The sequence below is a fragment of the Tiliqua scincoides genome, unplaced genomic scaffold (assembly GCF_035046505.1).
Source record: "Tiliqua scincoides isolate rTilSci1 unplaced genomic scaffold, rTilSci1.hap2 HAP2_SCAFFOLD_110, whole genome shotgun sequence".
In the NCBI taxonomy this organism is placed as follows: Eukaryota; Metazoa; Chordata; class Lepidosauria; order Squamata; family Scincidae; genus Tiliqua; species Tiliqua scincoides.
Genome location: NW_027101362.1, coordinates 17,405 through 45,312, shown reverse-complemented (window position 1 = coordinate 45,312; position 27,908 = coordinate 17,405). Strand labels below are relative to the sequence as shown.

The 27,908-nt window shown below is 59.4% G+C and overlaps 1 protein-coding gene across 2 annotated transcripts; it reads right to left on the bottom strand.

Moving 5' to 3' along the window:
• Positions 1 to 163: 163 nt before the first annotated feature.
• MINK1 (misshapen like kinase 1) lies at positions 164 to 27,908 on the bottom strand. 2 transcript variants are annotated; one of them, XM_066610966.1, is made up of 32 exons: positions 27,831 to 27,908; positions 19,313 to 19,369; positions 18,933 to 19,058; positions 18,176 to 18,286; positions 17,955 to 18,045; positions 17,637 to 17,767; positions 17,258 to 17,312; positions 16,992 to 17,070; positions 16,405 to 16,580; positions 16,216 to 16,285; positions 15,744 to 15,948; positions 15,287 to 15,403; positions 14,907 to 14,993; positions 14,567 to 14,767; positions 14,241 to 14,426; positions 13,434 to 13,694; positions 12,170 to 12,258; positions 10,851 to 10,963; positions 8,846 to 8,934; positions 8,192 to 8,215; positions 7,453 to 7,625; positions 7,143 to 7,263; positions 5,968 to 6,111; positions 4,938 to 5,052; positions 4,224 to 4,382; positions 3,922 to 4,065; positions 3,494 to 3,628; positions 2,970 to 3,070; positions 2,469 to 2,618; positions 2,198 to 2,357; positions 1,954 to 2,093; positions 164 to 1,467 (listed from the first exon to the last, which is right to left on the bottom strand). In XM_066610966.1, the coding sequence occupies exons 2-32, from the start codon at positions 19,325 to 19,327 to the stop codon at positions 1,384 to 1,386; spliced, it is 3,852 nt and encodes a 1,283-aa protein (XP_066467063.1). In that variant the 5' UTR covers positions 19,328 to 19,369; positions 27,831 to 27,908; the 3' UTR covers positions 164 to 1,383. The 2 variants fall into 2 exon arrangements, with proteins under 2 accessions (XP_066467063.1, XP_066467064.1); XM_066610967.1 differs by lacking the exon at positions 8,192 to 8,215.

The window sequence follows — 27,908 nt, the reverse complement described above, 5'->3', positions numbered from 1 at the left end:
CCCCCTCTTGCAAGGGTCCCCCAGTTGTCTCCTCTGCAAGGTGCTGACCTCATCCCCAGCACCTGGGTAGCAGCCAAGCCCCCCCACCCCTCCAGAAGATCTGAGCAGATTGTTATCCCACGTTCTGTGGATACCACCAGGTGAGTCAGAACCACAAAGGGGAGAAAAGCACAGATTTTGGTTCATTTTATTAACAGCCGGACTCCCAAAGGCCACCACTGCTGGAGGGCGGGGAGGGGGCAGGCTCTTTCTTCCACGGATGGGTCAGGGAGGGGTCACATACAAATGCAAGCAAAATGTACTGGTCACCAAGCCTGCCCCAAAAGGGCTGCACTAACACGCCTCCCACTCTGCGCGTCCCCCCAGCTGATTGTGCTGGAGGCCTCCCCCATCCCTGAGCACATAACCCCAAACCCAGCAAGAAACCAAGACACGCAACTTGGTTAGGGGGCAGCCAAGGCAGGCTATTCACTGCAGTTTCCGAAGGCTCTGCCCCCCCAGCTGCTGCCGAGAGAAAAGGGGGGGCATGCCCTGCTCTCTGGTCCCCTGCCCCTTCAAACCCCACTAACCATCCTGATTAGCTGGGCCATTAAAGTGCTTTGTTAGTTACTTAATCGACATAACAAAAGAACTAAAGCAAAATATACAAGGCGGACCCCTCCACCCATGAGGTCCCTGGGAGGGAATTACATTCTGTACCCCCCAAGCGCAGGGAGGCCAAGCCCTGCAGGGACTGGAGGAGGGAAGAGGCGGCCCCCCACTTTCCTCTGATGCAATGACACGCGTAGGGGGAGAGGAAGCAAGTCAGGGTGGGCATGCAAGGGCAGGGCAGGGGGAGCGCGCTTCTCACCAAACTGAAGGCTGTGACCCACAAGGGGGCTCCGGGACACTGCAGCAAGTGGGAGGAAGAGTGGGGGGGGGGCAGGAGAAGCTGTGTGTGAACTCATGAGACAAGCCCCACCCCTCCCTCCTTCAGGGCTACCCAGTCATTGCCACAGGCCCAATCCCCACCAGTCCCCTCCAGCACGTTTTTTAGTCTGGGGGAGCGAACCGCCCAGCTGTGCTGCTTATTTACATGATTTGGCTTGGGTCTCCCTCTGGGCACCGAAAGGCTAATGGGGGAGCAGAGGTGGTGATGGGCGGGGGGGGGGGCAGAATGTTCCATCAGGACCACCTTCCCACCCAGTTCCCAGCATTGCCCCCCTCAGAAGCTCAGAGCGACAGGGCTCCTCTTCCACCCCCCATCAAAGCACCCTCTGCTCCCAAGGATAGGCAGCTCTGGTCCTCTTGTGCAGAGCAGGGTGTTTGACACGCTCTTCCTCCTGGCACCTGCTTCCTTGGCGGAGTTGGACAGGCGAGGGGGGACAGACGGGCCTCCCCCCTTCACCAGTTCATGATGCAGTTTCGGTTCAGCGTCATGAAGTACACCTGGCTGCTGCCCCCAGAGCGCACCGAGGCAAAGAACACCTGCAGGGGAGGGGAAAGCGTGGGCACCTCCTTGCCACTCCCAGCTGGCCTAGCACCTCTGCACTTTGGGTCTGCACCCGCCTCTCCCCCTTGCCAGCTGACACTCCAGGAGCAGAATGTGCCTTTGTACTGCTTTCCATGGCCCAGTGAGAGGGCCGCCTCCAGCCCCCCAGTTCAGGAGGGGGCTGCCGCTCCACTTGAAAAAGGATGCCAGCCCTCTGCCCCACAGCACCAGGCAGGGTCTGTGCAGCTGCACTTTGGAGGGAGGCCCTGGGGGAGAGGGAGGGGTCAGGGAAGCCACCAGGCATTCTCCAACTTGTGTGCCCCCCCCACAGTGCCTGGTGCTGGTCTTCTTCTTTCCTGCCCTGTGGTAGGGGGTGGCCGCAGCAGCAACCCGGATGTTCCAGGTGGCACTGGCCACCTCTTCTGAGGCAGGCCCACCTGGCCGTGCAAGGGAGTCCCATCTGACAGCGCACATTTGCTCACCTTGTCGTTTCGCTCACAGAGGAACTTCAGGCGCTGGGCCCGCTTGTGCATGAAGACGCCGTCCAGGTGCCCCGTCTCCACCGAGCGGATCTCAATGGCTTTCTCGCCCCACCCCATGATCTGATTGGAGCAGATGTACGCTGGGGGGGGGAGAGAATAGAGAGTGGGAGGGGAGCCAGCTGAGTCTGGGAGTTCTGGCCCCCACCCGCCTTGGCCTTGAACTGCAGCCCTGCTCCAGGCTCACCAACAGAGGTGGGCATCTCCCCCCACTGGAGCACCACGTCCTTGATGATGCGGCCGTAGGTGTTGACGTAGACGCCCTCGTCCTCGTAGCAGAGCAGCATCTCCATCCCCTCCGTGTTGGGCAGGAAGATGATCGCGTGAGGCGTGATCTGGGACTGGATCTGCAGCAGGGGAGGAGGCAGTGGCACCAGCCCAGTGCTATGGGTGGTCACAGCCCAGAGCCCCTGGCCCAGCCCCTGCGCACACCCCTGGCTCGCCCCAACCCTGCTTACATGCACGGGTATGTAGATGTCGTAGTTGTTTCCTGAGTCCACATCGATGGCGTGGAAACCAGCACAGGACCCGTAAATGACCTTCAGGCGCTGCCCCTCCTCCACCGTCAGCTCCACCAGCAGCGGCCGGTGAGGCAGGTCAGCAAAGGACTAAAATGGGGGGGGGGAGAGATTGGGGGCAGGGTCTAGCGGGATGGTGAGAGCTCAGGACCTCTAGCTGCAGCTCCCGGGGCCCCTGGATCCCAGAGGCACCTGACAGTCGAGGGCTGTGGAATTGCCAACCACGGCCTGCACCCTCCTCCAGCACGGTTCACCCCACAAGTGGGAGGTCCCCACTGACGACAGAGCAGATTTTCACCCTTTCTGTGGCCCCCTTGCAGGTTTCAAAGCACTCAAGAGGGGGGCTCTGGTGGGGGGCTGCTCCCTCCCTTCCAGTGCCTTCTGGGTCCTGAACTGCAGCCCCTCCCAAGGCCTAAAGGCCCCTCCCTGCCCTAGCAGTACCTTGAAGGCCATGAACTTGTGGTAGGGCTTGGGTGCCCAGGCGTAGACCTCCACCGAATTCTTGAGTGCAATGACCAGGAACTTGATTCGTTCATACTTCACTGCGGGTGGAATAAGGAGCGAATGGGATGTTCTGCCTCTCTGGGACAGTGACAGGCGTGACACGCCCCCTCCAGGACAGAGCTGGGCGCGTTTCTGAACCACAGGCTTTCCTGCCTGCCTGCCTGGCCTTCAGGAGAAGCCTGGAAGGGATCTTTGGTCCCATTCCCTTTGGGAAAGCAGGACTGCTGGACTGCGCAGCAGGAGGATGGCTGGCTGGCTGGCCGGCCAGAGGGTGGCGGTTTGGCTTTGCCCCCTGGCAGGGGTGTGCAGCCCTGGCCTGGCGAGCCAACTCACGTTTCTCTCAGGGACTTAAGATTTCTCTCCTCTAAGCGGCAATTTTGACAAAGGTGCTTGGAGGTTTCAGAGGCCAGAATGCAGCCACTCGCTCATCTAGGCCGACCCCCTGCCCAGCCTCCGCTTACCCACACGGTAATGGACACAGCCTTCCATGTCCCCCACAGTGGTCCAGCCCTGCTTCTTCTCCACCTCAGGATCGTTGTGCAAAATCTTGTTCCGCAGCCAGGACAGGTAGTAGACACGGAGCTTGTTCCTCTTCCCTGTGGGATGGAGGGGGAGAGAGGTGCCAGGGGACCATGACTGGGGTGGGAGGGGTGCACCACCAGGACCAGATCAGCCAAGGTTGAGCAAGGGCATGAGGAGAGCCAGGGCGGGCATGGAGGGTCACAAGTGGGCAGTCGGGGGACACGCCTGTGGGGCGTGCATCCCCTCGCTCTGCATGCCTAAGAAGTCCTCCTGCTGCCCCCTTCCAAAGCTGCCTGCACCTGATGGCATCTGGGAATGCAGGGCAGGGCTCGGACCGGGGGCAACTGGGGCATGCATGGTTTCTCACCCGAGATGGTGGTGAGCAGGTTGAGGCCCTCCAGGACGTCCATCTGCTGGAAGCGGCGGCGGCTGATGAGACTGTAGACTTTGCCCTGCCCACTGCGGTCCAGGAGCATCAGCCCATTCTCCGTCCCCACCAGCAAGTTCACCCCTGCAGGCAGCAAGGTGGAGTGTTAGTTGCCCCCCAAGGGGCTGCCCCAGGCAGGCCCTGCCACCCCGCCAGGGCTGCGGGCATCATCACAGAAGCCTCTCACTGTTCCTGAGCACACCAGCGTGTGCAGGGAAAGGGCCGTCTCGGCTGCCTCTCACCCCAGAGTGCTGCACAGAGGATCTCCGAGTTGAAGCGCTTCTTGTACTTGCGGATCTCGGGGGTGTCGCTGTGGGGCCGCGTGTTTGTGGGGTTCACGTTCACCACGGAGCCTTTCCGAGCTTCCAGCTGCAGCTGCTCCAGCCGCCCAGGATCAAATGCTGAAGAGGATGAGGAAGACCGCATGGGTGGAGGAAGAGAACAGGGAGAGGCTTCAGGCCCAGCTGTCTGTGGATGCCAGAGCCAGGTCAGCTCACCATCACCCCTAGCCTGGAATCTCACACGGCCTGCTGCACATCTCTGGGGCAGGGTGGATGCCGTGACTGGAGCAACCATCAGCGAGAGGTCGAAAAACTGGGCGTGGGGAGCCAACACAGGCGTGCTTGTCCCGCAGGCAAGACAAGGTCCTTTGGAGGCACGATGCTCCCGCTGGCAAAAAGAGCCCCCCAAAGACTCTCTGCTCTTTGGGACTGGAGTGGGCGAAGCATGATGGGGGGGCCAGAGCAGGCTGATGGAATGTCTGGCAGGCAGAGGTGTGGGCTATTCTATGAGCACATGTGGCATGCGTGGAGCAAAACTGTGCACAGATCGCACTTGTGCTTTCTGGGTTGCTTTTCAGAGAGCTGATCTCTGTTGTGTGTGTGGGGGGGAGAGACCCTTCCCTTCCTCCTCCCCTGCAAAGCCCCGTCCCTCCAGAGGAAGTCTGCCCTACGCACCAGTGATGGGGACGGTATCTCCTCCTCCTCCGGGGGAGCTCTGATAGATGCCCAGGTCCACAAACATGGTGAAGGAGCTCTTCCCAGGGGCCTTGACCAGTCCTCGTGACTGGTACTGCCATGCGGAGAGGAGAAGAGAAGGGAGACAGTGTGACTCAGGGCTGCCATTTCTGGGGTGGGGAGAGGATCTGCCTGCTGCTGGGCTTCGGAAAGGGGGTGCCAGTGCTGTCTCCAGAAGTTGGGGGTGCCAGCCATGTTCTCGCTCGCTCGCAAGGCCCAGGCCCTGCCACAAGCCGCAACACTAGCTCTACTCCAAGATCCACTCAGGCAACAGCAGGAACAGACCTGGCCCGTCCGCAACACTACTACTGGCAACTGACCCTCCAGTCCTCCGCCCACTGGACCTCTCCAAGGCTGCCCAGATAGGACAAGCTGGGCACCTCTGCACCAAAGAACAAACAGACACCAATCCAACCTCAGGAATGGCAGCACTGGAAACCTGAGGGCTGTGGTGGGGAGGATATTTCCACAAGCCTGGACATTCCGAGGCAGAGCTGGAGGTGAGAATGGCCAAGGGAGCCTGCCCCAGGGGAAAAACAGGCAGGCCCCACCTCCACAGACCTCCGTCCAGGAAACAGGTCTTTAGCATGCAGCAGAGCTACCTGATTCGGCACTGCTAGGAGGCTGCTATGCCTGGCCACCAGGTGTGTCATCTGGCACACTTCTAAATGACCAGGTATGTGTAAAAACACGGACACCTGTATCTGCCTGGCGAGGATTTCACTTCACACTTCGAAGGAGTCTAGCTGAGGTTCAACACATGTGAAATAAACTGGTCAGGTGCCACCCTTACCGCAGCCCCCCACCCCAGAAGGGGTCAATTTTCACAGGCTCCCTTCCTGCTCCCAGAAGGGCCCATGTCTTTTTGGGAAGCCTGCCTGTTCAAGGCTCACGCAAGGAAGAGGAGCCCCTCCCCCAGCCCCATCTCACCACCCCTCCACTCCCCAGCAGGCTCCCCTTTCCAGCTCACATCTGCAGCTGCGTCCTTGACTGGCGAGGAGGAGCCATTACTGCTCTTGGCCTCAGTGGGCGAGTGGCTGGGCTGGACCACGTCCGGTAGGTTGGTGTAGCCATTGCTATCGCTGTGCAGGAGGCCACGCTCCTCCTCAGGGGTCTGAGGGAGGGAGAGAGGGAGGGCGGTTGGAAGCAAGCGGGAGGGCAGAGGTATTGGCAACACAGAGAATCAAGCCCCCCTCCTGGTGCCGGCTTTCGATCCCTTGGCAAGTGTTTCAGCACTTTCTTCTTCTAGTAATCACACGGCAAGCTTCTGACCTTCACCAAAGTGGACATTCAAGTTTGTCCATTTGCATCAAAAGAAAAAGCTACTTTTCCACTCCAAGAGAGCCCTCAAGGTAGCACATGAAAAAGCAACGTTAACAAAATTTAGCAACACCCATCTATAGAACTAGAGAATTGGAGAGGCCTTCGAGGCCCCCTAGCCCAATCCCAGGGCTTGAAGCAGGAGAATCCTCTCCACAGCATCTCCAAAAGGTGCCTGGCAAGTGAGAGAGAGAGAGCCCTCCCCACTGAACACCCCTTCTCGCTCTGCTCCCTTCTCTTCCTGCGCTCCAGGTGGAACTTCCCCAGGGCAGCAGAGAACAGATCTTTGCAGGTATGTGAAGAGGGCCATCGGCTCTCTTCTCCAGGTGACACTCCTGGAGTTCACCTCAACCTTCCCTCCCAGGATCTGCCTTCCAGACCCTGCCCCTCCCTGAACCCGCTCCAGTTTGGCTGCATCTTCAGAATGGGGCTCGAAACTGGAGGCAAAACCGAGCAAGCGCAGAGTTGAATGGAACCACCGCTTCTAGCATTCTGTGAGTTATGGTGCTGTTAACGCAACCCAGAATTACAACAGCCTTTTCTGCAGCCACACAGCAACTCACAACTCACACAAAGGAGACCAGGTGAGCCTGTCTTCACCAGTGGCAGTGAAGTTGCAGGACAAAGGGAAGGGGGAAGGAGGGCAAGACCCCAGGTGTGCAGGGAGGCCCTTTGAACAGTGCCTGCCTGCAGCAAGCCTGCCTCCGCAGGCAGCTCACAGTACTGCATCTGCAGGTGTACCGCACCTGCATCTCCCTGTCCTGGGTGCAAGACGCAGGTGCTGGAAAGGGCCACCCAGCAGCAGGCAGAGGAGGGCCCACTCACCCGCTGCACCAGCAAGGTGCCCTCCCCACCATAGGAGCTCTCCGAGCCGCCGCTGCCCCCACCAGCCAGGTCCTCCACATCGTGCACGACCATTGTGCTCACGGAGTCTGTGTCGCCATCCCTGCAGGGCGGGGAGAAGGAACTGGGGTGAGCACTGGCTTCCTCCAGGAGCCATGGGACGCTCAAGAGGAACATCGGATTTGGCCTTCCAAGGCAACCATCCCATCCAGGGGAGCAGCTTTGCGCGCTGGGGTGGGGGGGTCCCGCTTGTGTCTGCAAATGCCTGCCTCCCGCCTGTGCAGTCACTCACCTGGTCCCTGGGGTGTCTGTGCCGGGCTCAGAGCGCTCCCCCTCCTCGGCCTCTTCCTCCTCCTCTTCCTCCTCGCTGGAGTCCATCTCCTCACTGGAGGAGGAGTAGTCCATGGCCTTCTTGAGGGGCTTGGGGGCTGCCTCTTCTGGGCGCTCCTTCAGCAGCACAAAGTTCTTGGGGAGAAGGAAAAGCGTCTGAACTCTGGGCACTGACAGTGGGGAGAACAGCTCAGCCAGCGGGGGGGGGGGGGGAACACCTGCTGCAAAGGAAGGGGCAGGAGCGGCCACAGGGGTTCCCGGGAAAGGGTGCTGCGAATCCTCTCTTGGTGGCCCGCCACTCCCCTGCAGCCTCCCCTCCCCCGCCTCAGCAGCCCAGGAGTCCCCCAATGCTGCCACCACTCCAGGACCCCTCAGCTCTGCTCCTGCAGCCCTTGGCTGCTTACTCAGGAGCCATGCGGCCCTCCTGGCGCACTGGGGTCAGTATCCCCGTCCCAGCCCTCCCCCACCTAAGTGAACACCCCCCATGGGAAACCAAACACAAGCCCCCAGCAATCAGCGAAGGACACAGTCGGGGGGGGGGGAGTGCTCAAGACCCAAGGATGTACTGGGGGCAGGGCATGGGTGCCATGTGGCAGTAAGGGGTGCTCCAGGGTAGGGGGCAGGAAGGAAGCTGCAGCAGCAGGCAGGGGACAGCGTGAGAGAGACCACCAGGGCAGCACGGGTCGGAGAAGCACACTAACCTCGCCGATTGCCCGCTTATAGCTCTGAGCCGTGCAGAGGGTGAGCGGGTGGAGGAAAGAAAGAGACAGGGCAGTGAGGTCAGGGGGCTGCCAGCACCAGGCCCCCCTCCCCCTCCTCCCCCACCATGGCAGAGGCCTGAGGGTTGCAGCTTCCACAGCACATTTCTAGTCAAGGAAGAGGAGGGGAGGAGAGCTGTAGGGAAGGGGAGCCCTCCATGGCTGCCAGCTGGATCCCTGGACCCCCAGCCGCCTCCCCTCTCCCCAGGCAGGCAGGCAGGCGGGCAGGGTCACCCCTCAGCCTCCTATGCAGGGGAGCCAAAGAGCCTTCCGTTCTGTGCAAAGAGACTTTCAAGGAGGGCAAGACACGCATGCAAGAACCCCCCAAGGAAAGCCAGGAGAGGGGAAGCCCCCACCAGGCGGTCTCCACCCCCACAGCACGGGGCAAGGAGCTGCTCCAACTCCCCACATCCTGGTGTGGGGCAAGGTGCACCTCCGTCTCCTCACATCCCCAGCTCCCGTCCCAAACTGGAGCACTGCTAGGAAACCGCTTGACTGGGTCTGGCACCCAGTGGCGCCCCCAGGACTGACTGGAGCGCTGGGCCTGCGGCACACCACGTTCCAAGGGGACGTGGAAGCAGGAAGCGGGGTACTCACTGCTGGCCGGCCGGGTCGAGATCGGTGGTCGTCTCCCTTGGGCTTGCTTCCTTGCAGCAGAATTGGGGGGCTATCCAGCTTGAGAGGAGCTGCGGGCAAGATGGAGTAGATCTGAGGGCCCCTCCCAGCTCAGGCACCAACCCAGGCACCCACAGGTGTGCCCCACATGAACACCGACAGCTGTTGCCTCCCCGGGAACTCTGGAACCGCTCAGAGGCCCGAGTGCTGCTGGCGCCGGGACGGCCCAAGGGCTCCGGGGTCCTCACAGTGAGGACCATCAATGCTGCCCCCCCTTCACCAGAGACTCGGCCTTGGCTTCTCAGCAAGCACCCCCCCACAGCATCTGGCCCCCTCACTCTGACCACCACAGGGAAACCCCCCATTGTACAATCCCAATGGTGCTTGCCAAACCAAGGCCCCCTTGAGCCCCCCGCAAGGAAGACCTGGAGGAAGCACAACAGAAAGGTATGTTTGGGTAAAGGACCATCTGCTTGCCTGGAGTACAGTCGCCCCCCAGCTGCTACATGTGGAAGCCCCTGAGAAGGGCAGGCAAATGTGACAGCACTTGCCTCTCTTGCTGCCCAGCAGTCCAGCACTTGGTGGCTGTTGCCCCTACTGGCAGCGGCTGGCCAGGGGCTGGGAGGAGAAGGAAAGCAGGCAGCAGCAGCAGCTCCATGGCAGAGGTTCAGAGGAGGGGGACCACACAAAGGAGTGACACCCCTGTGCAAACCTATGGAGCAGCTGCTGCACTGGCCTGACTGCACAGTTCTGGGGGCCACATCTCAAGGATACCGTAAGAGCCGGAGAGGACTGAGAACAGGGGTGCCCAAACCCCAGCCCGGGGGCCACTTGATAAGCCCCTCAGGGAGCCCTCCGAATCCAACGAGCCTCTGGCCCTCGGGAGACTTGCTGGAGCCCATGCTGGTTCGACGCAACTGCTCTCAGCAAGAAGGCAACTGTTCCACCTCTCACGTGAGCTGTGGGATGAGAGCTCCCCCCACTGCTCTCTGTCACGTCTGTGATGTTGCTGCAGCGGCGAAGGAAAGGCCGGCTTTGCTTTCTGCAAGGTCTTCCATAGGCCCTGAGCTACTGCAAGACCTTCATTCATTCATATAAGTTCCAGCTCTAACATATTCATTTATGTAAATTTATTCAAATTTGAAATGTAAACTAATTCTCTCCCCCCCCCCCCCCGGCCCCTGACACAGTGTCAGAGAGATGATGTGGCCCTCCTGCCAAAAAGTTTGGACACCCCTGATTTAAAAGAGGACCACCCAAACCACCAGGGGCTGGAGCCCCCTCCCTACGAGGAATGGTGCGGTGGGTGCCAGGACAGGAGTGAGAGCTTGCACCCCGTGCCTGCTGTCCCTCCCCGGGAGGGAGGGGTCATGTAAGAATACTCATTCTGGGTAGAACAGGAGAAGTTCTCCTCCACACAAAGCTGAATTCACTTGTGGAACTTGCTGCCACAAGAAGTGGGGGCAGCCAATGGCTTAGGAGGAGACCTGAAAGGGGTTTCTGCAAACGCAGGGAGGAGGAGGAGGAGGCCACAGTGACTAAAGCGTCCAGCTGCAGCAGCAGCACATCTCACTGACACACTCCCATCCCTGGGGGAGGGGTGGCCTCCTGCCTGTCCAGTGATGGAAGGACCCTGGCCCCCTCCTGAGGGCTTGCAGTCCTGCCTATCAGTCTTCCACCCCCATCCTGCTTCACACACTATTCACGCAGTTATTATTTAACGTATTTATATGCTGTCTCTGGGCAAAGAGGCTTACACAGCCGTTTCTGTGGCAAGCAGAACGAGAAGGTGCCCGACTGCCAGGAGAGAGAGGCTCTCCCCCACCCCGCCCCGCCCCACCCTGCAGAGAAAGAGGCCTGCAAGCGGTGGTCCTGCAAGCGGGGGAGGGAGAAAGCGAGCAGCCAAGGCAGGCAAGACTGACGCTGGGCGGCCTGTCCCCTGCCTGAGAGTGCCCCCAGGCCCCAGCTGGACCTGCTGTGCCCTCACCTACGACACGGTTGCGTTCCAGAGAGCCTGCCTGGGGCAGGTTGGCACTCCCCGAGGGCAGCAAGCCGTCAGCGCGCTCCCAGCCAGGGTCACTCCTCCGCAGGTCCGGGTTGCTGCAAGGAACAGATGGGAGCTGCTGTAACGGACAGAGGCCACGTACCAAAAGCCCCCGCCCCCACCCCCAGCTCACCAATCAGCACCCGCTGCTCAAAGCGCAGAACCCATCACCAGTGCAGACAGAGAGCCGGAGCAGAGGAGACCGGCATGCTGGCCAAGCCACCGCAGCTGTGCCCGCAGGGGCCCCAGTGCGCTGCTCCATTACCTACTGGCGCTTGGCACGGAAGGCAGGGGGTCCTGGGGCAGGGTCCGGCCTGCAGGCTGGGGAGGAGGAGGAGGGGCGGGCAAAGGGTCGCCCCACTTGGGGCCTCTCTCCAGCCGGCTGTGCATGTGGATGTGCCATGCAGACTTGCTACGGGGTCTGTGGGGGGGAGCAGAGACGCATCACAGGGCTGTGGAGATCAGCAGAGGGCCCAGGACAGGAGCAATCTGGGGCTCAGCTGGCATGGGGAGAGAGTGCTCCTCGCCTGTGGCGCAGAGGTGCCAGTGAGGTGGCTGTCCTGGGTCCAAGGAGGTGCGTCGCAGCCCCAGTTTGGCACCGGATCCAAGACAGCCCCAACAGCCCTTGCGGCTTCGTCCACGTCCCCTCTCCTTCCACGATGGGGGGGACGGACGGCAGGCTTTCCCATGGTTTCTACTGGGGACTTCTGTGCCTCCCTCCAAAGGCACAGCTGCCCCCACTCGCTGGATGGGTGGGGGCCCATCAACGGGGAAAATGCCAGCCAGGAAGATTCCCCTGCCAGCTTGAACAGGGGCACCCCTCAGCGGCAGCTGTGCCTGCTTGCCCCGGAGCAGCGGCTCTTCTGCTGGTGCTTTGGTGTCTTTCTGGGTGAGGGGCCGTGCCAGGGCTGGGGGGCCACTGCTCGACTCTTTTCTGCTACAGGAATGGCTTCTCTGCTGGAGGGGGCTGTGTGTGTTTGCAGCAGCAGCAGCGACAACAAGGGGGGAGCCGCTCTGAAGGGAAGGCTGGCAAAGGGGGAGCCAACTCAGTGGGCAGTGAGGGCAGGAAGGGGGCGGCTGCTCAGGGCGTGCTTCCTCCTGTTCAAGGCCAGAGCAGCAGCAGCAGCTCCTGCTGAGAGAACCCAGGAGTGCTGGCGGCTGCCTTCTCCCAAGGTCGCCCGGGCAGCCCTGCAGCCTTTTGCCAGAGAGCACCACTGCACTGCCATTTGGGCAAAGGGAACACAGGTCTGCAGAAAGCTCACCTGGCTCGGATGGCCTGGCCGGGCCTGCTGCTGCCTGCTGCCCCGCTGGCGTTGAGAGCCGTCGCGATTGAGGAGGTCCGCTGGGGAACCTGTGGGGAGTGAGGGGGAGAGTGAGGGAAGGACCTGCACAGGTGAGGGTGCACAGAGCCTGACAAGAGGGCGGAAGAGCCACTCCTGCAGGAGCTGTAGAGGGTCCCCGGCTGCCTCTCCCGGTCAGGCAGGGCAGAAACTCCTTGCCAATGGCCCAGAGTCACTGCTGCCAGTCCATGCTGACCATGATGGACCGGGGCATTCTGGTCAGGAGCAGAGTGGCTTCCTGTGCTCAGATGGGGTCCACCTCAGATCTGGAGAGGTGGGCTCTAGTCCCACCTCTGCTGAGCTGACTTGAGGGAAGCTGCTCCCCCCTCTTGCCTCCAGTTCTATCAGCAAATGGAGTGTCCTACCTGGCAGGGATGTTGTGAACACAAGAAAGCACTTTGCTCAGTAAAAGCTACTGGTGCTCTGAATACTCCCTGCATGTTACAGAATCGCAGCCTGCCCTGCACCTCTCCTGCCCATTCTGGAAAGCCAGCTGTGGCCGGGTGGAGGTGCATCAGTGGCATCAGTGACATGATGACTGCAGCCACCCACTCCCTGGCATGCTTCTCCCTCCCTTGTAAGGACACCTGGAAGGAGGGGGCAGCTTCAAGCCTGGCCTGGCCCTCGGTGGGTTGCCACTCAGCCCCTGGCATCTGGGAAAGGGTTCCAGGAAGAGGCCAGAAACAGCCTGCCAGCTCTTCCTGGAACAAGGCATTCAGGCTTGCTGACTGGCACTGCCCTTTAGACACACTGGGGAGCTGCTCTGGGAGTGCGTTTCATGAGACAGCAGGACACAAACTGGCAGCAGACCTGGGTCCGAAGCAGCCTCTGTGCCAGTGGAATGACACAGGAGAGCCTGGATTTCTACCAACCCCCTCCCCCCGCCATAATGCAGACTCTTCTGATTGGTGCCCTGATCCTCGGGACCGGCTTTTTGGAGGCTCTACTCAGCTCCAAGTTCTCAGGAGAAGGAGCAAACTGAGGTGGGGGAGTGGAAGAGTTCTGGTCAGCAATCCAGAGCCCCAGGCAGCCCTCGAGGGGGGGGCCCTCTCCTGACACAGAGTGCCCTCCTGGCTGTCTAAGCCCAGCCTGGCCTACAAGAGCTGGCAAATGTCCAGAGTTCCACGGGTGCAGGACTTGTGCAGGCCAAACTTCCTTGCACCGCCCCCCCACACTGCTCCATTACCTTGGGGGGGGCGTCGGGGTCCATTTTGACCCATGGTCCTCGCTGTTCGGCGGTGGGCCGGGACGGCGGTGGGGCAGGCCCCTCTGAGGTGGGGTCGGAGTTCTGCCGGATCACGCCCGCTCGAGGTGGGGATGGGGCAGAGGAGGCGGAGTCATGGACAGGGAAAGCAGCCATGTTCTTGCTGGGCTGGTCTTGCAGCGACTGGGAGCGGGGGACGGGGGCAGCGTATGGTTTGAGCGGGACGCGATGGGCGAGGTGGCTCTGCGGACGGAGAGGGGGGCACAGTGACAGTGGGAAGGGGGCGCGAGGGCCCTGCCTCCTGCCCAGGGCAGCTTTCAACCAGAGGGAGACACCAGGAACCCCAGCCTCCCTCAGGCCGCTAACGCTGCCCCACCAAAGCTCCTCCACCAGAACCAGAACCGCCCCGTCACGCCCTTTCCTCTGTCTGCACGGCCCGGGAACTGACTGAGGTCTGGCAGCAACTCTCCTACAGGCCAAATGCTTGGAGGACAGGAGGAGAAAGAGTGGGTGGGTCTGTGCATGCTGGGGGTTGGGCTGCTGAGGGAGAGTCTGGCTGCTAGACTCCTTGCCTGGGGAGGCCCAGGGACGAGGCTTCTAGAGCTCCCACATAGGCTCTGTTCCCCCACGACCCTTCCAGATGTCCCAGTTTCACCTCTTACTGATTGGGAAGGGGTGGGGTCCTGGGAGGCGGGTTCGAGGGGCAGCCAATGGGAGAAGCAGCAGGCAGATGAGGATGAGCGGAGCTTGGGATGTCCGGAGGCCCTTGGCAGGGCAGGGAGGGCTCACCTTGTGCTGCCCCTCCTGGGGCTCCACGGGGCGCTGCATGGGCGGGGTCTGGGAGGCGGGGGAAGCGTTGAGTGACACGGACTCAGAGCGGGTCTGCGGGGCCAAGTCTTGTCCTGAGCTCCCAAGCTTGGTCTTGGCCACGGGGGAGGGGGAGTTCTGCTTGTTCAGACGCGTGCGCTCCTCCACCTGCCCAGGGAAGAGGTCAGAGCTGCTCCTCCAAAGGACCTTCTCCCACCTCGCAGAGGTCCCTGGGATGCCCCCCCCCAGCGCTGGCCTTTGCCCAGAGCCCGCCTGGACTGGGCACATCCCACTGTGGCGAGGCGCACCTCCCGTGCCCAGGTGGGCTTCTCGGCAGGGCTGGCACTGCCACGGCTGTAGTGGTAGAGGGGCTTCTTCTCCTGCTGCTGCTGCTGCTTGTGGAGCTGCTGCTGCTGCTGCAGGGACTTCAGGTAAGCGTGTTCCTGCTGCAGCTGCCGCTGGAGGCGCTCCGACTGCCGCTGCTCCTCCAGCTGCTTCCGCTTGTACTCCTGCGGAGGAGGGGGGGCTGGTGGACTGCTCACCTCCCCCAAGAGGCAGCCCCGCCCGCCGTCCCTCCCCCAAGCCCAGGGAAAGGGTCCTGGGGATCCGCCAGGGCCAGGGGGAGGGCACCGGGCCTGGTCTCCATACCAGGAGCAGGGCTTGTTCCTGGAGGAGCTGCTGCTGCAGGATCTCCAGCTGCCGCTGCTCCTCCTCCAGCTTGTGCCTGATATATTCCTGTGGGGGGAAGGGGGCAGAAGGAGCAGAGGCGAGAGGCAGGTGGGTGAGCAGAAGAGAAGGACGCCCCAGAAGAACCGCCATCCAAAGGCAGAAGGGGAGAGAAGCTGCTGAAGGCACCGCCACCTCACCGGGAACAGCAGAGACCCCACGCTCAGGGAATCCCCCCAGGAGGCTCCCTGGGCACACGCGAGCCTTCACTGCTGCCACGTTCCACTGCCTGCCACAGCAGGACTCGTGCTGCCCTCCCGTGCCTGCTGGGCCAGAGGCCCTGGGGGCCCCAGCACGCCCACCTGCTCCCGCTCAGCCTGCCGCCGCTCCTCCTCACGGCGGAGCACCTGCATGTCCTCCAGGCGCCGCTGCTGCTCCTTTTCCTGCAGCTTCCGCTGTTCGCGCTCCCGGCGCTGTTGCTGGGTGAGGAGGGCAAAGGTGACAGTCAGGGCGCAGCCAGCGGAGGCCTCAGCCAGGGCCCAGCAGGCTCCACCCCCACCAGTGTCAGTAGGCGGAGCCGGCAGACCCTCCTCTGCCCAGGCCTGGCCTGGAGAGCTGGTGAAGGCAGCACAGGGGCCGGGCTGGTGCAGAGAGCGGCCCCACTGGACCAGCCCAGCAAGCCGGAGAGAGGGCCTGCCACTGGGTCCACAAGGGCGAGCTGCTCTCCTCAGGCTGGCGTGCTGGGAAGGGCTGCAGGGCAGCCAGCCGACCACCAACGCTGCAGGAAGGGCGCCAGAACCACGCACAAGGGCAGCTCACCTCCTCGACGCGCCGCCGCTCCTCCTTCTGTTCCTCAATGCGCCGCTGGCGCTGGTGCAGGAGGTGCTTGATGTGGGCCTCCGAGTCCCGGTGCTGGGCGGCCAGCTGCTGCTGCTTCTGGGCCTCCGAATTGCTCTTGTTCTCCTGCTGCAGGCGAAGAAACTCCCGCCGCAGCGTCGACTCCCCCGGGACGTTCATGATGGAGCTGGAGGGAGGAGAGGCTCAGCAGCACCCGTGGGAGCCTCCGTGCCCGGGGCGCTCTGCCACTGTTTGCCTCAGGGCCTGCTTGAAGGCTCTGGGAGGAGCAGGCAGGCCTCAGCCAGCAGCAGGGCTCTTCAGGAGGGTGTCTGTCGGGACCTCTCTGTCTGAAGCCATCTGCTGGGCCCACCCACCACTGCCACCGTCAGCAGGGGGCAGATCCCACAGGGATGGTGCCCTCCCTCCTGCGGCTGCACGCCACTCCCCCCCGTACCTAGGCTCCCCTTCCTCGCCACGCCCGTCGTCCTCTTCCTCGCTGCCGCTGTACTCGTACTCAGTCTCATCTGTCAGGAGACAATGCGGCAACCTTGGCAGGGAGCAAGGCCACAAACGCTGGCGCTGCCCTTGCCTCCCCAGCAGGGACACGGGCTCAGGACCCTCAGGCGCCCCCCAACACACACACCTTTCTCTCCCCGCTTCTTGCGAGTGCGGTCGATGTGGTCTTTGAGCTGGATGCGGACCTGCCGCTCAGTTGGCTGGTCCCGGATGAAGGGGAACTTGAGGAGCTGCTCCGTCGGGGGCCGGCTGGTGTAGGCCTTGATCAGGCAGTTCTCGATGAAGTCAATGAACTTCTTGGACCTGGGGAGGGAAGCAGCCCACCGTCAAGGCCTCAGTCTCCATACACAGCTGGGCACATGTGGCGCCCTGGCACGCCTGGGGCCTCTTGAGGCCAAGAGCAGCTGTGTGGTGAGGGCGCAGGCCGAAGCCTCCTTCCCTCCACCAGGCCCAGCAGGGATTCCTCTCCAACAGTCGCAGCTCCCCCTTTCCAGGCACACCAGAGCCAGGTGCTGCTCATCCGGCCCTCAGAGAGAGCTGCCCAACCCCCACAACTGAGCAGGTGGTCTTCCTGGGGGTTCCATTTTGCTCCCCCAGGGCATTCCTCTGCAGCAGGGCTGCTGACCAGGCCACGGGAAGCTGCAGCACTTCCCGCAACACCCTGCCCTGGAGCGTGGCCAGCCCCACCACTCCCTCCTGGCCACAGCCACGTACCACTTCTTGGACTTCAGTTTGGGTGGTGGGTTGCGAGGAATGAGGAAGAGGGCCCGCATAGGATGCATGTCACACAGAGCTGCAAGACAGGAGGAGGAGCGTGCTGGCCAGGCCAGAAGGGCTTCCCATTCCTTCTCTGCCCTCAGCCTCACAAGCCCTCCCAGAAGTTGCCATGAGGCAGTCACAGCATGCCCTGGTGCCCAGCCTGGATTCTGTGCCTGAGCCCAGCCCCCGCCCCGCCCGCCTGCCCCCACACAGACACTCACGTGGGGCTCCCTCGGCCATCTCGATGGCAGTGATCCCCAGGGACCAGATGTCGCTCTGTGGAGAGGAAGCCATCACTACCGAGGCCAAGGGCCAAGCCAGAGACAGGCCTCACCCGCCTCCCGGCCTGCTCTCTGTCCTGTTGCCTGACCCCAAAGAGGCTTGCCTGCCTGCCTCCCATCTCCTCTACCACTCCCTTGGCCGAGGAGAACCACCCTTCTCCTGCCTGCTTCCTGAGCCTCCCTTCACCTGCTGGGCTCCTCCCCCCTAGCCGAGGCCCTGGCGATGTGAGCCACGCTGCTCAGCCTCCTGCACAGGACAGCGCTGGGGGCAGAGGTGGCAACTGCAAGAGCAGCGCCTGGCCTCTGGACTGACACTTACCCTGTAGTCATACGTGGCGTCCGGGTTCTCGTCACAGGCGATCACCTCCGGGGCCATCCAGTAGGGGGTGCCGATGAAGGTGTTCCGACGCCCAACTGTGCGGTCCAGCTGGGCGCTTACCCCAAAGTCAACTACCAGAAGGGTCAAGAGAGCACATGTGTCAGTCACCCCCATTCAGTTGTGTGTGTGTGTGTGTGTGTGTGTGGGGGGGGTGTTATTGGGTTGTTTTGTGAGGTTTGGGAAGGAAGACAGGAGGCCTGGAGGCCACTGGGAAGGAGAGAAGGGGGCTTGAGGGCCCCGGAGGATGGGCCACCATACCTAGCTTCACCTCCGCGTTCTCGGTGAGCAGGACGTTCTGGCCCTTGATGTCTCGGTGGATCACCTTGTGCGCGTGGAGGTGAGCTAGTCCCTGGGCAGTGAGAGGAGGGAGAGGAAGCAGGCTGCCGTGGTCAGGCCACACCCTACTATGACATCTTTTCCCACAGCCAGATGCACCCAGGAACCAACCCCTCCCCTCCCTGGCCACATTCTGCCCCTACCCGCAAGATCTCCCGGCAGATGTAAGCGATGCAGTCCTCCTTCAGGGCATTGCCTTTGGTGTTCTTCACCAGATCCGTGACCGAGCCTGCACCGCAGAACTCCATCACCAGCTGGAAGGGAGAAGGAAACCCACAGTGGAAAAACGGGGGGGAGGGGCGAAGGCGAAGGGACCAGCGCCCCAAACACTGGTAGGGGGACAGGGAGACGCCCTCCCCACTGGTCCCTCTTTTTTCACCTGAGCAAGGACCCCACAGGTACACGCTGCACCCCACCCTGCACTGGGCAGAATTCCTGGGGGGCGTAACTGTACCATGTGGTGGGTAGATGCTGGGGGAGGGGGCCTTAGGTGACTAGGTCAGCTCCCGCTTTGCTTTGAGCACAGCACTTGCTGTGACCCTTAGAGCCCCTAAGCAGACTCGACAGAACACACCCCCCTACCTGCCTGCCATTCAGGTCAACTGAAGAGGCCATCTTCCAGGCACAGGCTAGGGTGGGGGTACAGGAGAAGGCCCCCAGCAGAAGACGTGCTTGTTTTGTGAAGACTCCACTCTGACTGTGGCTGGAGCTCCACTCCACCCAGCTGGTGCCCACCCAACTCCCTGCCCCTTGTCCCGCTGATTTCAAACCCCTGCCAGGCTGAACTGCAGGCATCCATGTTTTGCTCTGGCTGTGGGCCAAGGGGGTGCTCTGGCTTCCATCGAGGAAGTAAAAGCCAAGCTGGCTCAATCTGTCTCCCACCGGCCCTCCTCCTCTCACCCAGAGCTGGTCGTCGTTCCCAGGGGGGCTCTTCTTCACAAAGGCTCCATAGTAGGTGGCGATGTTGCGGTGGTGAGAGTACTTTTTCAGCATGTTGATCTCCTGCTTGATCTCCTCCTCTTCATCCTTTGAGGAAGAGGCTCAAGTCAGAAGATTCACAACTCCCTCAGCTCTCTAAAATGCTGCTGCCCTTCCTGGTCACCCAGCCAGCCACCCACGGGGGCCCTGGCCAGCCATCTTCCTAGGAGCTCCCTCACAGGTCCTGGACATCCCCAGCCCAACGCCAGCCAGGGATTCCAGCTCCAGGCAACGCAGGGTGCCCCCTGACCTCTCTGCACCCACATGTGGCACCCCCTTCTGCCACTTGGACTGGATCCTACCTCAGTGACATCCATGACTTTGATTGCAGCCAACTGCCCAGTCTTGACATGGCGGCCCTGGAAGAAGAGGAGGACATGCCGTAAGTGTGGCCCATTGCGCCCTCCTCCCGTGCCTCCTTCACGCTGTGTGTTGACATTCTGCCTGACATGTTTCTCCTCGCTTGTGTCCCACACGCCTCAGCTGAATGGCCTCCTAGCAGAGCTCACCAGGTGGTCCAACCAACTGCTGATGCTGCTCCACCAGGAGGGGGGGCTGCAGCAGCGGCTGGATCCACCTCTGCAGGGGTCACCCCTTGGTCACAGTTTGGCTCTGCTGCATTTCCGGGGGGGGGGGGGGCAAGTAATAAAAAAAGCCAGATGGCTGGCAGTCTATTCTGCCATAGTCCTGCTTATGCCTTCCTGTGCCTTAGTCCTGCAGGTGTCAAGGAAGCACTTGACCGAGCAGCAAGTGGAAAAATAAAAAATAAGTTGAAAGGGAAGGTAAAGAGGGTCCAGTCTCTCCAGAGTGCATGGAAGCTGTTTAAAACAAGGGTAATAGAGGGCCAGGGGAAGTGTGTGCTGCAAAGGAGGAAGGGTTCCGCTAAGTCTATGAGGATGCTGGCATGGCCAGCTAACGAGCCAAGTTAGAGAGGCTGTGAAGGGCAAGGAAGCTTCCTTCCGTAAATGGAAGTCTTGCCTGAATGAGGAGAATGAAAAGGAACATAAAATGTGGCAAAAGAAATGGAAGAAGGTGATATGGGAGGCCAAGCGAGACTATGAGGAACGCATGGCCGGCAACATTAAGGGGAATAATAAAAGCTTCTTCAAATATGTTAGAAGCAGGAAACCCGCCAGAGAAGCGGTTGGCCCCCTGGATGATGAGGGAGGGAAAGGGGAGATAAAAGGAGACTTAGAGATGGCAGAGAAATAAAGAGCACAATCCTAACCAGGTCTACTCAGAAGCAAGTTCCATTTTGTTTGATGGGGCTTACTCTCAGGAAAGTGTGGTTAGGATTGCAGCCTAAATGAGCTCTTTGCATCTGTCTTCACAGCACAAGACCTTGGGCAGATACCACTGCCTGAGTGGCCCCTCCTGACCAAGGAATTAAGTCAGAAAGAGATTAAAAGAGAAGACATTACGGACCTAATTGACAAAATAAAAAACAATAAGTCACCGGGCCCAGATGGCATCCACCCAAGCCTTATTAAGTAACTGAAGAATGATATAGTCGATCTCTTGAATAAAATATGCAACTTGTCCCTCAAAATGGCCACGGTGCCAGAGGATTGGAGGATAGCAAATGTCACACCGATCTTTAAAAAGAGAAGGAGAGGGGACCCAGGAAACTACAGCCTGACATCTGTTCCAGGTAAGATGGTGGAATGCCTCATCAAAGACAGAATCTCAAAACACATAGAAGAACAAGCCTTGCTGAGGGAGAATCAGCCTGGCTTCTGTAAGGGTGACCCTTGCCTCACGAACCTTTTAGAATTCTTTGAAAAGGTCAACAGGCAAAGGTCAACAGGTCATCTCAAAAAGCATATAGTGGAAATGGAAAAATTACAGAAGAGAGCTACCAAAATGATTACTGGGCTGGGACACCTCCCTTACGAGGAAAGGCCTTTGGCCTGATCCAGCGGGGCTCTTCTTATGAGCATGTCTGCTTGATCACCTCCAACACCAGGCCCCAGAGAAGGACAGAGCTGCAGGCACCAATCCTCCTGCGCATGCAGAGTGCCAGATTCACCTCGAGACAGTGTCTCCAGGCGAAGGGCTCACAAGGCACAGGAAGTGGCAGCTGTCCCTCCCCTTTCCTTAGCCAATTGGAGGGGACAAGCCTGTGCTCTGACTCAGGATGGCGGTAGCTGCCCCCAAGAGAAGCTGCCTGTATCTCCAAAGCTCTCCGCCCCAGTGCAACTCAGGGTCAGGTCTTCTGGCCTGGGGCTTTGCCAGCGACCCTGTTGCAGCAGGATGGAAAATGTGTGGCTGGAGCTCCACTCCTCCTTGTTGGTCTACAGTCCAGAGACTATGTGAGGGCTTTGTGGAATGGGACTGCAGTGCTCCCCCCATGGCACTGCTCTTTTCCCCAATCTCTGGCCGGGGTACAAGCACTGAGAACGCCCAGGGAAGCCAGAACTAGGAACAGCAGCCTGCACCTGGACTAGCAAGCACTCGCCTTCCCCCTCTCCATTTCAGGACCTGCAGTTGCATCTGCTGCCCCTGTCCCCTGCTTTGGGAGCCCCACTCCCCATTTCCGCCTGCGTAACTAGGGAAGGTCCCAGCAAGTGAACAGAGGGCCTGAGATCCCCTATGGGGGAGCCAGCCAGCCAGCCTCACTTTGGTATCTGCACTGCAGCCCCAGCAGAGGGCGCCAGAGGCCGGTCAAGTCAAGGCTCCCCCTTTCTGCTTGGACTGGTTGCTGGACTCTGGCAGAGGGCATCTGGGTCAGGATGACACCAGACCCTGCCCCATTTTCCCTCTTCCCAGAAAACTCTGCCACCCTGGTTTCCAGCCCTTCTCTCCCTCCATCCCCCCACTACACAGCTTGCCAGAGTTGCACACGTGATGCTACCAAGAAATCACCCCCTCTTTGGCAGTGACCCCCAAGGCCTCGGAAAAAGTAAGGGGGCCTTCTTCCCCAGACCAGCTAGCCGAGGTCCTTCCACAGGCTTTGGCAAGTGAGTTGTGGGGGGGGGGTGGCCTGGAAACCAAAGTCAGCATGAGATGAAGCCTCCAGTTTCACCTTGCTCCACCAAGCCCACCCCCCCCTCCAGAGGGGCTGCCAAGACCAAAATGCTCGTTCTGAAGCACACCTCCAGGGGGGAGGGGAGCACTGGTTTCTTCCCAAGGGGCACCCTCGCCCCCCTCCCTGATTCTGGCATGTGAGTTGCCTAGTGAGGACCCTCCCCTCCTTGGCACTGCCAGGCCAATGCAGGACAGGGCGTGAGAAAGGAAGAGGAAGAGCAAGGGCTGGAGGACGCCCAGGGAGGCTCAGGTTCAAATCCACACCTGGGCCCTGCCAGTCACTGGTTGCTGCCTCTCTTGCAACCTGACCTGCCTCACAGGATTGGGATAGAACCTAAGACCTGCCCCAAGTCTCATAAAGACCAGGCAGGATAGCACTGCAAACCTCAACACCTATTGGAAAACACAGACCTAGGGGTTTGGAGATTGGCACGGCTGACCCCCCCCCCACGCAGAAGGCCTCCCCAGAGCTGAAGATAATCCATGTTCCAGGTGGAATGGAGCTGCCCCATCCCCCCCTCCTCCTCAGCTCAGGGCTGTGGAGAGAGCGCATGACAAGCTCTGGGGTGTGTGTGGCAGTTCTGGCCTGATGGTGCACCATCCACACAGGCGCAAAGCCCAGGAGCCCCGCTGCCCAGAACTGGCCAGAGAGCTGCCAGCCAACAGGTGGGTGCGGAGGGAACAGGGCCTCCCCACTTGCCATCCTCCTCGACTTCCTGAGCCTGCAAGCCTCCAAGATCCTCCCACAGGCCTCCTCTTGGGAGCCTTGCCAGTGGGGTGGGTGGGTCTCCATCCAGCCCCACTGCTGCCATGGGACAGCCTAAGAAGGTCAGAGAGGAGGGAGGAGGCAGGGCTGGGAGCCCCGCTGCAGTGCTGTAGCCAGCCCCCCCCCCACTGCCCTCAACCGCACGCTGGCATTGTCTGTGGTGCCATGCAGCCTGGTGGCGTGGGCAGCTGTCGCCTGGCAACCACCTCCTTCTTCCTTTCAAGCGGCAGCACTCAGGCTGGAACTCCCCCCCCCCCCAGCAGTGCTGCTTGAACAGAACGATCTGGTACACCTCAGCTCCACACTTCCCGGGCACGGTAGTGGTTGCGGGGGGGGGAGGGAAAATAAGCTATTTTCTTCGGAAAAAATCCCTCCTGCGCTGCTCAGCCCTGCCTGCCTCTGCCTCCACCCTCCTAGCAAGGGCCACAGACCACACACTGATGCCAACCACCACCACAGCATTTTCACGGGAAAAAAACCTTTGCACGCTATTCTGGAGCTCCTGTTCTGCCCTCCCACATTTCCAGGCCAAGCAATGGGTGGAGGCGGCACCAAAGATGCTGCAGGCTCAGGCAGCAGCAGCACCCCCCTCCCGGCCAGCTGCCCCCATCTAACTGGTGGGAGAGGGGGCTGCAGGTCCCACGGCCAGGGAGGTCGAGGAAAGGGAAGTGCCTTACCCCCATTCTTCGGGGCAAAGGTTTAGCACCAGGAAAAGGGCTGCCCCCGGAAGGGGCCACGGCACTCATGTGCTCTGGCTTTCCTCTTGCAAGCTGCAGGGCTTTGGGGTGTGCACCAATAAGGCAGGGCTCGAAACACCAGGCTGCGGCAGGCAAGGAAGATGCCCCCGTAAAACACCGCCTCCCGCCCCAGCCCACCCGCCTCTGCCTGGCGTGCAGAGGGACCCAACAGCCTCAATTGCGGGGCTGGGAAAGCTCCCCCCCAGCTGTGGCTTTGGAACACTACTACTGGCAGCAGGCAGAATTGATGGGCCAGGCAGGGCTGGGCCTGGTTCTTCCCAGGCAGCCTCGCTCACCTTCAGTACAAGGAACACCTGGCTGTTCAACTGCAGTGCTGGGTGGGAAAAGAAGCCTTCTCTCAGCAAAGACCTGAGGCTGCCCCAGTGGCAGCTGGAGAGTGGGCATAGAGGAACAGCCAGATGGACGGAAGCAAAGCTTGCCAGTGAAGGAAGAGGAGGACCCAGATCACAGCTGGATCCGTTTCCCAAGGCCAGCTGTGTTCACAAAGACCAGCCAGGAGCGCAGAGGGATGGTCCTTGCACATGCCCTTGGGTTCACACGGGGCTAGAAGCCAACTGTTCCCTAAGAGGGAACCCTGCTCGAGGGCTGAGGTGCCCACAAAAGGGGAAGTGCCGTGTTCCAGAAGAGTGGGGCCAAGAGAAGCACATACAGGCACACGGTCCAAGCAACAGAGGCAGCGTGTCGGTTGCCATAGGAACAAAGCTGGCACTGCCAGGTTGGAAAGCTGGCTGCTCTGCTCAGAAGAGAGCTGTTGGAGGCAACAAGCCTGCCTGGAAAGCAGGCCTTCCCCAACCAGACACAGCTATTCAAGGGTGAAGGGTACTCTGCATGTGCTTCCCTGTGACCAGAAGGAGGTACCTTGACATGAGGAAACAGATCAGGGAGGTGACAAGGAGGGATAGGGTTGTAATCATGGAGGACTTCAATTATCCTCACATCGACTGGGACAATTTGTGTTCTGGTCACCAAAAGGGGACTGGATTCCTTGACATGCTAAATGACTGCGCCTTAGAGCAGCTAGTCATGGAGCCCACCAGAAGACAGGTGACTCTGGATTTAATACTGTGCAGTACTCAGGACCTGGTTAGAGATGTCAATGTTATGGAGCCATAGAGGAACAGTGATCATGCTGCAATCAGTTTCGACATGCACGTTGGGTGAATACTGGGCAAATCTCTCACAAAAACCCTTGACTTCTGACAGGCAGACTTCCCTCAAATGAAGAGGCTGGTTAGAAGGAGGTTGGAAGGGAAGGCAAAAAGAGTCCAATCTCTCCAGAGTGCATAGAGGCTGCTTAAAACAACAGTAATAGAGGCCCAGTGGAAGTGTATACCATAAGAACGTAAGAACAGCACCACAGGATCAGGCCATAGGCCCATCTAGTCCAGCTTCCTGTATCTCACAGCGGCCCACCAAGGAATACTGCAAAAGAGGAAGGGTTCCACTAAGTGCAGGAGGGTGCCCGCAAGGCTAACCAGCCAAGTTAGAGAGGCTGTGAAGGGCAAGGAAGCTTCCTTCCATAAATGGAAGTCTTGCCCTAATGAGGAGAATAAAAAGGAACATAAACTGTGGCAAAAGGAATGTAAGAAGGTGATATGGGAGGCCAAGCGAGACTATGAGGAACGCATGGCCAGCAGCATTAAGGGGAATAATAAAAGCTTCTTCAAATATGTTAGAAGCAGGAAACCCGCCAGAGAAGCAGTTGGCCCTCTGGATGGTGAGAGAGGGAAATAAAAGGAGACTTAGAGATGGCAGAGAAATTAAATGAGTTCTTTGCATCTGTCTTCACGCCAGAAGACCTCGGGCAGATACTGCTGTCCGAACGGCCCCTCCTGACTGAGGAATTAAGTCAGATAGAGGTTAAAAGAGAAGATGTTTCAGACCTCATTGATAAATTAAAGATCAATAAGTCACCGGGCCCTGATGGCATCCACCCAAGGGTTATTAAGGAATTGAAGAATGAAGTTGCAGATCTCTTGACTAAGGTATGCAACTTGTCCCTCAAAACAGCCACAGTGCCAGAAGATTGGAGGATAGCAATGTCACACCGATTTTTTAAAAGGGAAGGAGTGAGGAACCGGGAAACTATAGGCTGGTCAGCCTAACATCTATACCAGGTAAGATGGTGGAATGCCTCATCAAAGACAGAATCTCAAAACACATGGACAAACAAGCCTTGCTGAGAGAGAATCAGGTTTCTGGTTTCTGTGAGGGTAAGTCTTGCCTCACGAACCTTACAGAATTCTTTGAAAAGGTCAACAGGTATGTGGATGTGGGAGAACCCGTGGACATTATATATCTGGACTTTCAGAAAGTGTTCAACACAGTCCCTCACCAAAGGCTACTGAAAAAACTCCACAGTCAGGTATTTAGAGGGCAGGTCCTCTCCTGGATTGAGACCTGGTTGAAGACCAGGAAACAGAGAGTGGGTGTCAATGGGCAATTTTCACAATGGAGAGAAGTGAAAAGCGGTGTGCCCCAAGGATCTGTCCTGGGACCGGTGTTCTTCAACCTCTTCATAAATGACCTGGAGACAGGGTTGAGCAGTGAGGTGGCTGAGTTTCCAGACAACACCAAACTTTTTCGAGTGGTGAAGACCAGAAGTGATTGTGAGGAGCTCCAGAAGGATCTCTCCAAAAAATCAAAACTTTAGATATAGGCTGATGGGTTCTGAGCTGTCTGTGACAGATCAGGAGAGAGATCTTGGGGTGGTGGTGGACAGGTCGATGAAAGCGTTGTCCCAATGGGCGGCGGCAGTGAAGAAGGTCAATTCTATGCTTGGGATCATTAGAAAAGGTATTGAGAACAAAACGGCTAATCTTATAACACCGTTGTACAAATCGATGGTAAGGCCACACCTGGAGTCTTGTGTCCAGTTCTGGTTGCCACATCTCAAAGACATAGTGGAAATGGAAAAGGTGCAAAAGAGGGCAACTAAGATGACTGCCAGGCTGGGACACCTTCCTTATGAGAAAAGGCTACGGCGTTTGGGGCTCTTCAGCCTAGAAAAGAGACGCCTGAGGGGGGACATGATTGAGACATACAAAATTATGCAGGGGAAGGATAAAGTGGATAGAGAGATGCTCTTTACACTCTCACATAATACCAGAACCAGGGGACACCCACTAAAATTGAGTGTTGGAAGAGTTAGGACAGACAAAAGAAAATATTTCTTTACTCAGCGTGCGGTCGGTCTGTGGAACTCCTTGCCACAGGATGTGGTGCTGGCGTCTAGCCTAGACACCTTTAAAAGGGGATTGGACAAGTTTCTGGAGGAAAAATCCATTATGGGGTACAAGCCATGATGTGTATGCGCAACCTCCTGATTTTAGAAATGGGTTATGTCAGAATGCCAGATGCAAGGGAGGGCACCAGGATGAGGTCTCTTGTTATCTGGTGTGCTCCCTGGGGCATTTGGTGGGCCGCTGTGAGATACAGGAAGCTGGACTAGATGGGCCTATGGCCTGATCCAGTGGGGCTGTTCTTATGTGCTTAGAGACCATGTGTCCTTATGTATGACTCAGCTTCTCCTCAGGTCTGCTGCTGCTCTGCACTGCAGCTGGGGTTCTGGAGGGACGGGCACAAGGGGTGTGGCTTCATAGCAGGCACACTGGCTGAAGAAGCCTGGTCAGACCCTCTCTCCTGGGACTCTGTGAAGGGATTCGGCCAGTGACGCCTCCAAGTCCTGCAGGAGAGGAGCGATGCTTTCCCTTCGCATATCCACAGTGCTCTGTCCTGCCTAGCTCTTCCACAGCTACTGCCGCTGCCCAGAGCGCTCTGCAATGACAGAGAGCATGTGGTTGGCAGAGGGCGAAAGCATAGCATCTGGCTTTCAGATGGGCACCTGGGAGGGTCTGTCACCAAACAGGCAAGATCCATAGCCCTGAGACCTGGCACATGGAGGCAACATCAGGCTTCTGCAGTTGGACCAGGCAAGCAAGACACTCAGTCCAGCACCTGGAGAATCACATTTGCCCCACTGTAGAAGAAGCATGTTCTGGCCCTCATCAAGGCAGGACTGCGAAAGCTGGGGCATGCATCTGCAGAACACCAGGCAGGTCCTTCCAAATGGGGGATGGTGGGAGGCTCCTGTGTTTCCCAAGGCTTGCTGTGGAGTAGACTGAGGCAAGTGAGACATGCTTTGCTTCACGAGAACTGTTTAGGCACAAGAACAAGTGCCCCCTCCCTGGCTCACTGCCACAATGTGGTTCTCAGGCCAAACAGCGCAGGTCAGGCACACGGCTGCACAGAGACCCGGTCCATACTCACCTTGTACACCTGGCCGTATGTCCCATTGCCGACCACCTCCACCAGTTCAAATATGCCAGCAGGATCCTACAGAGAGAG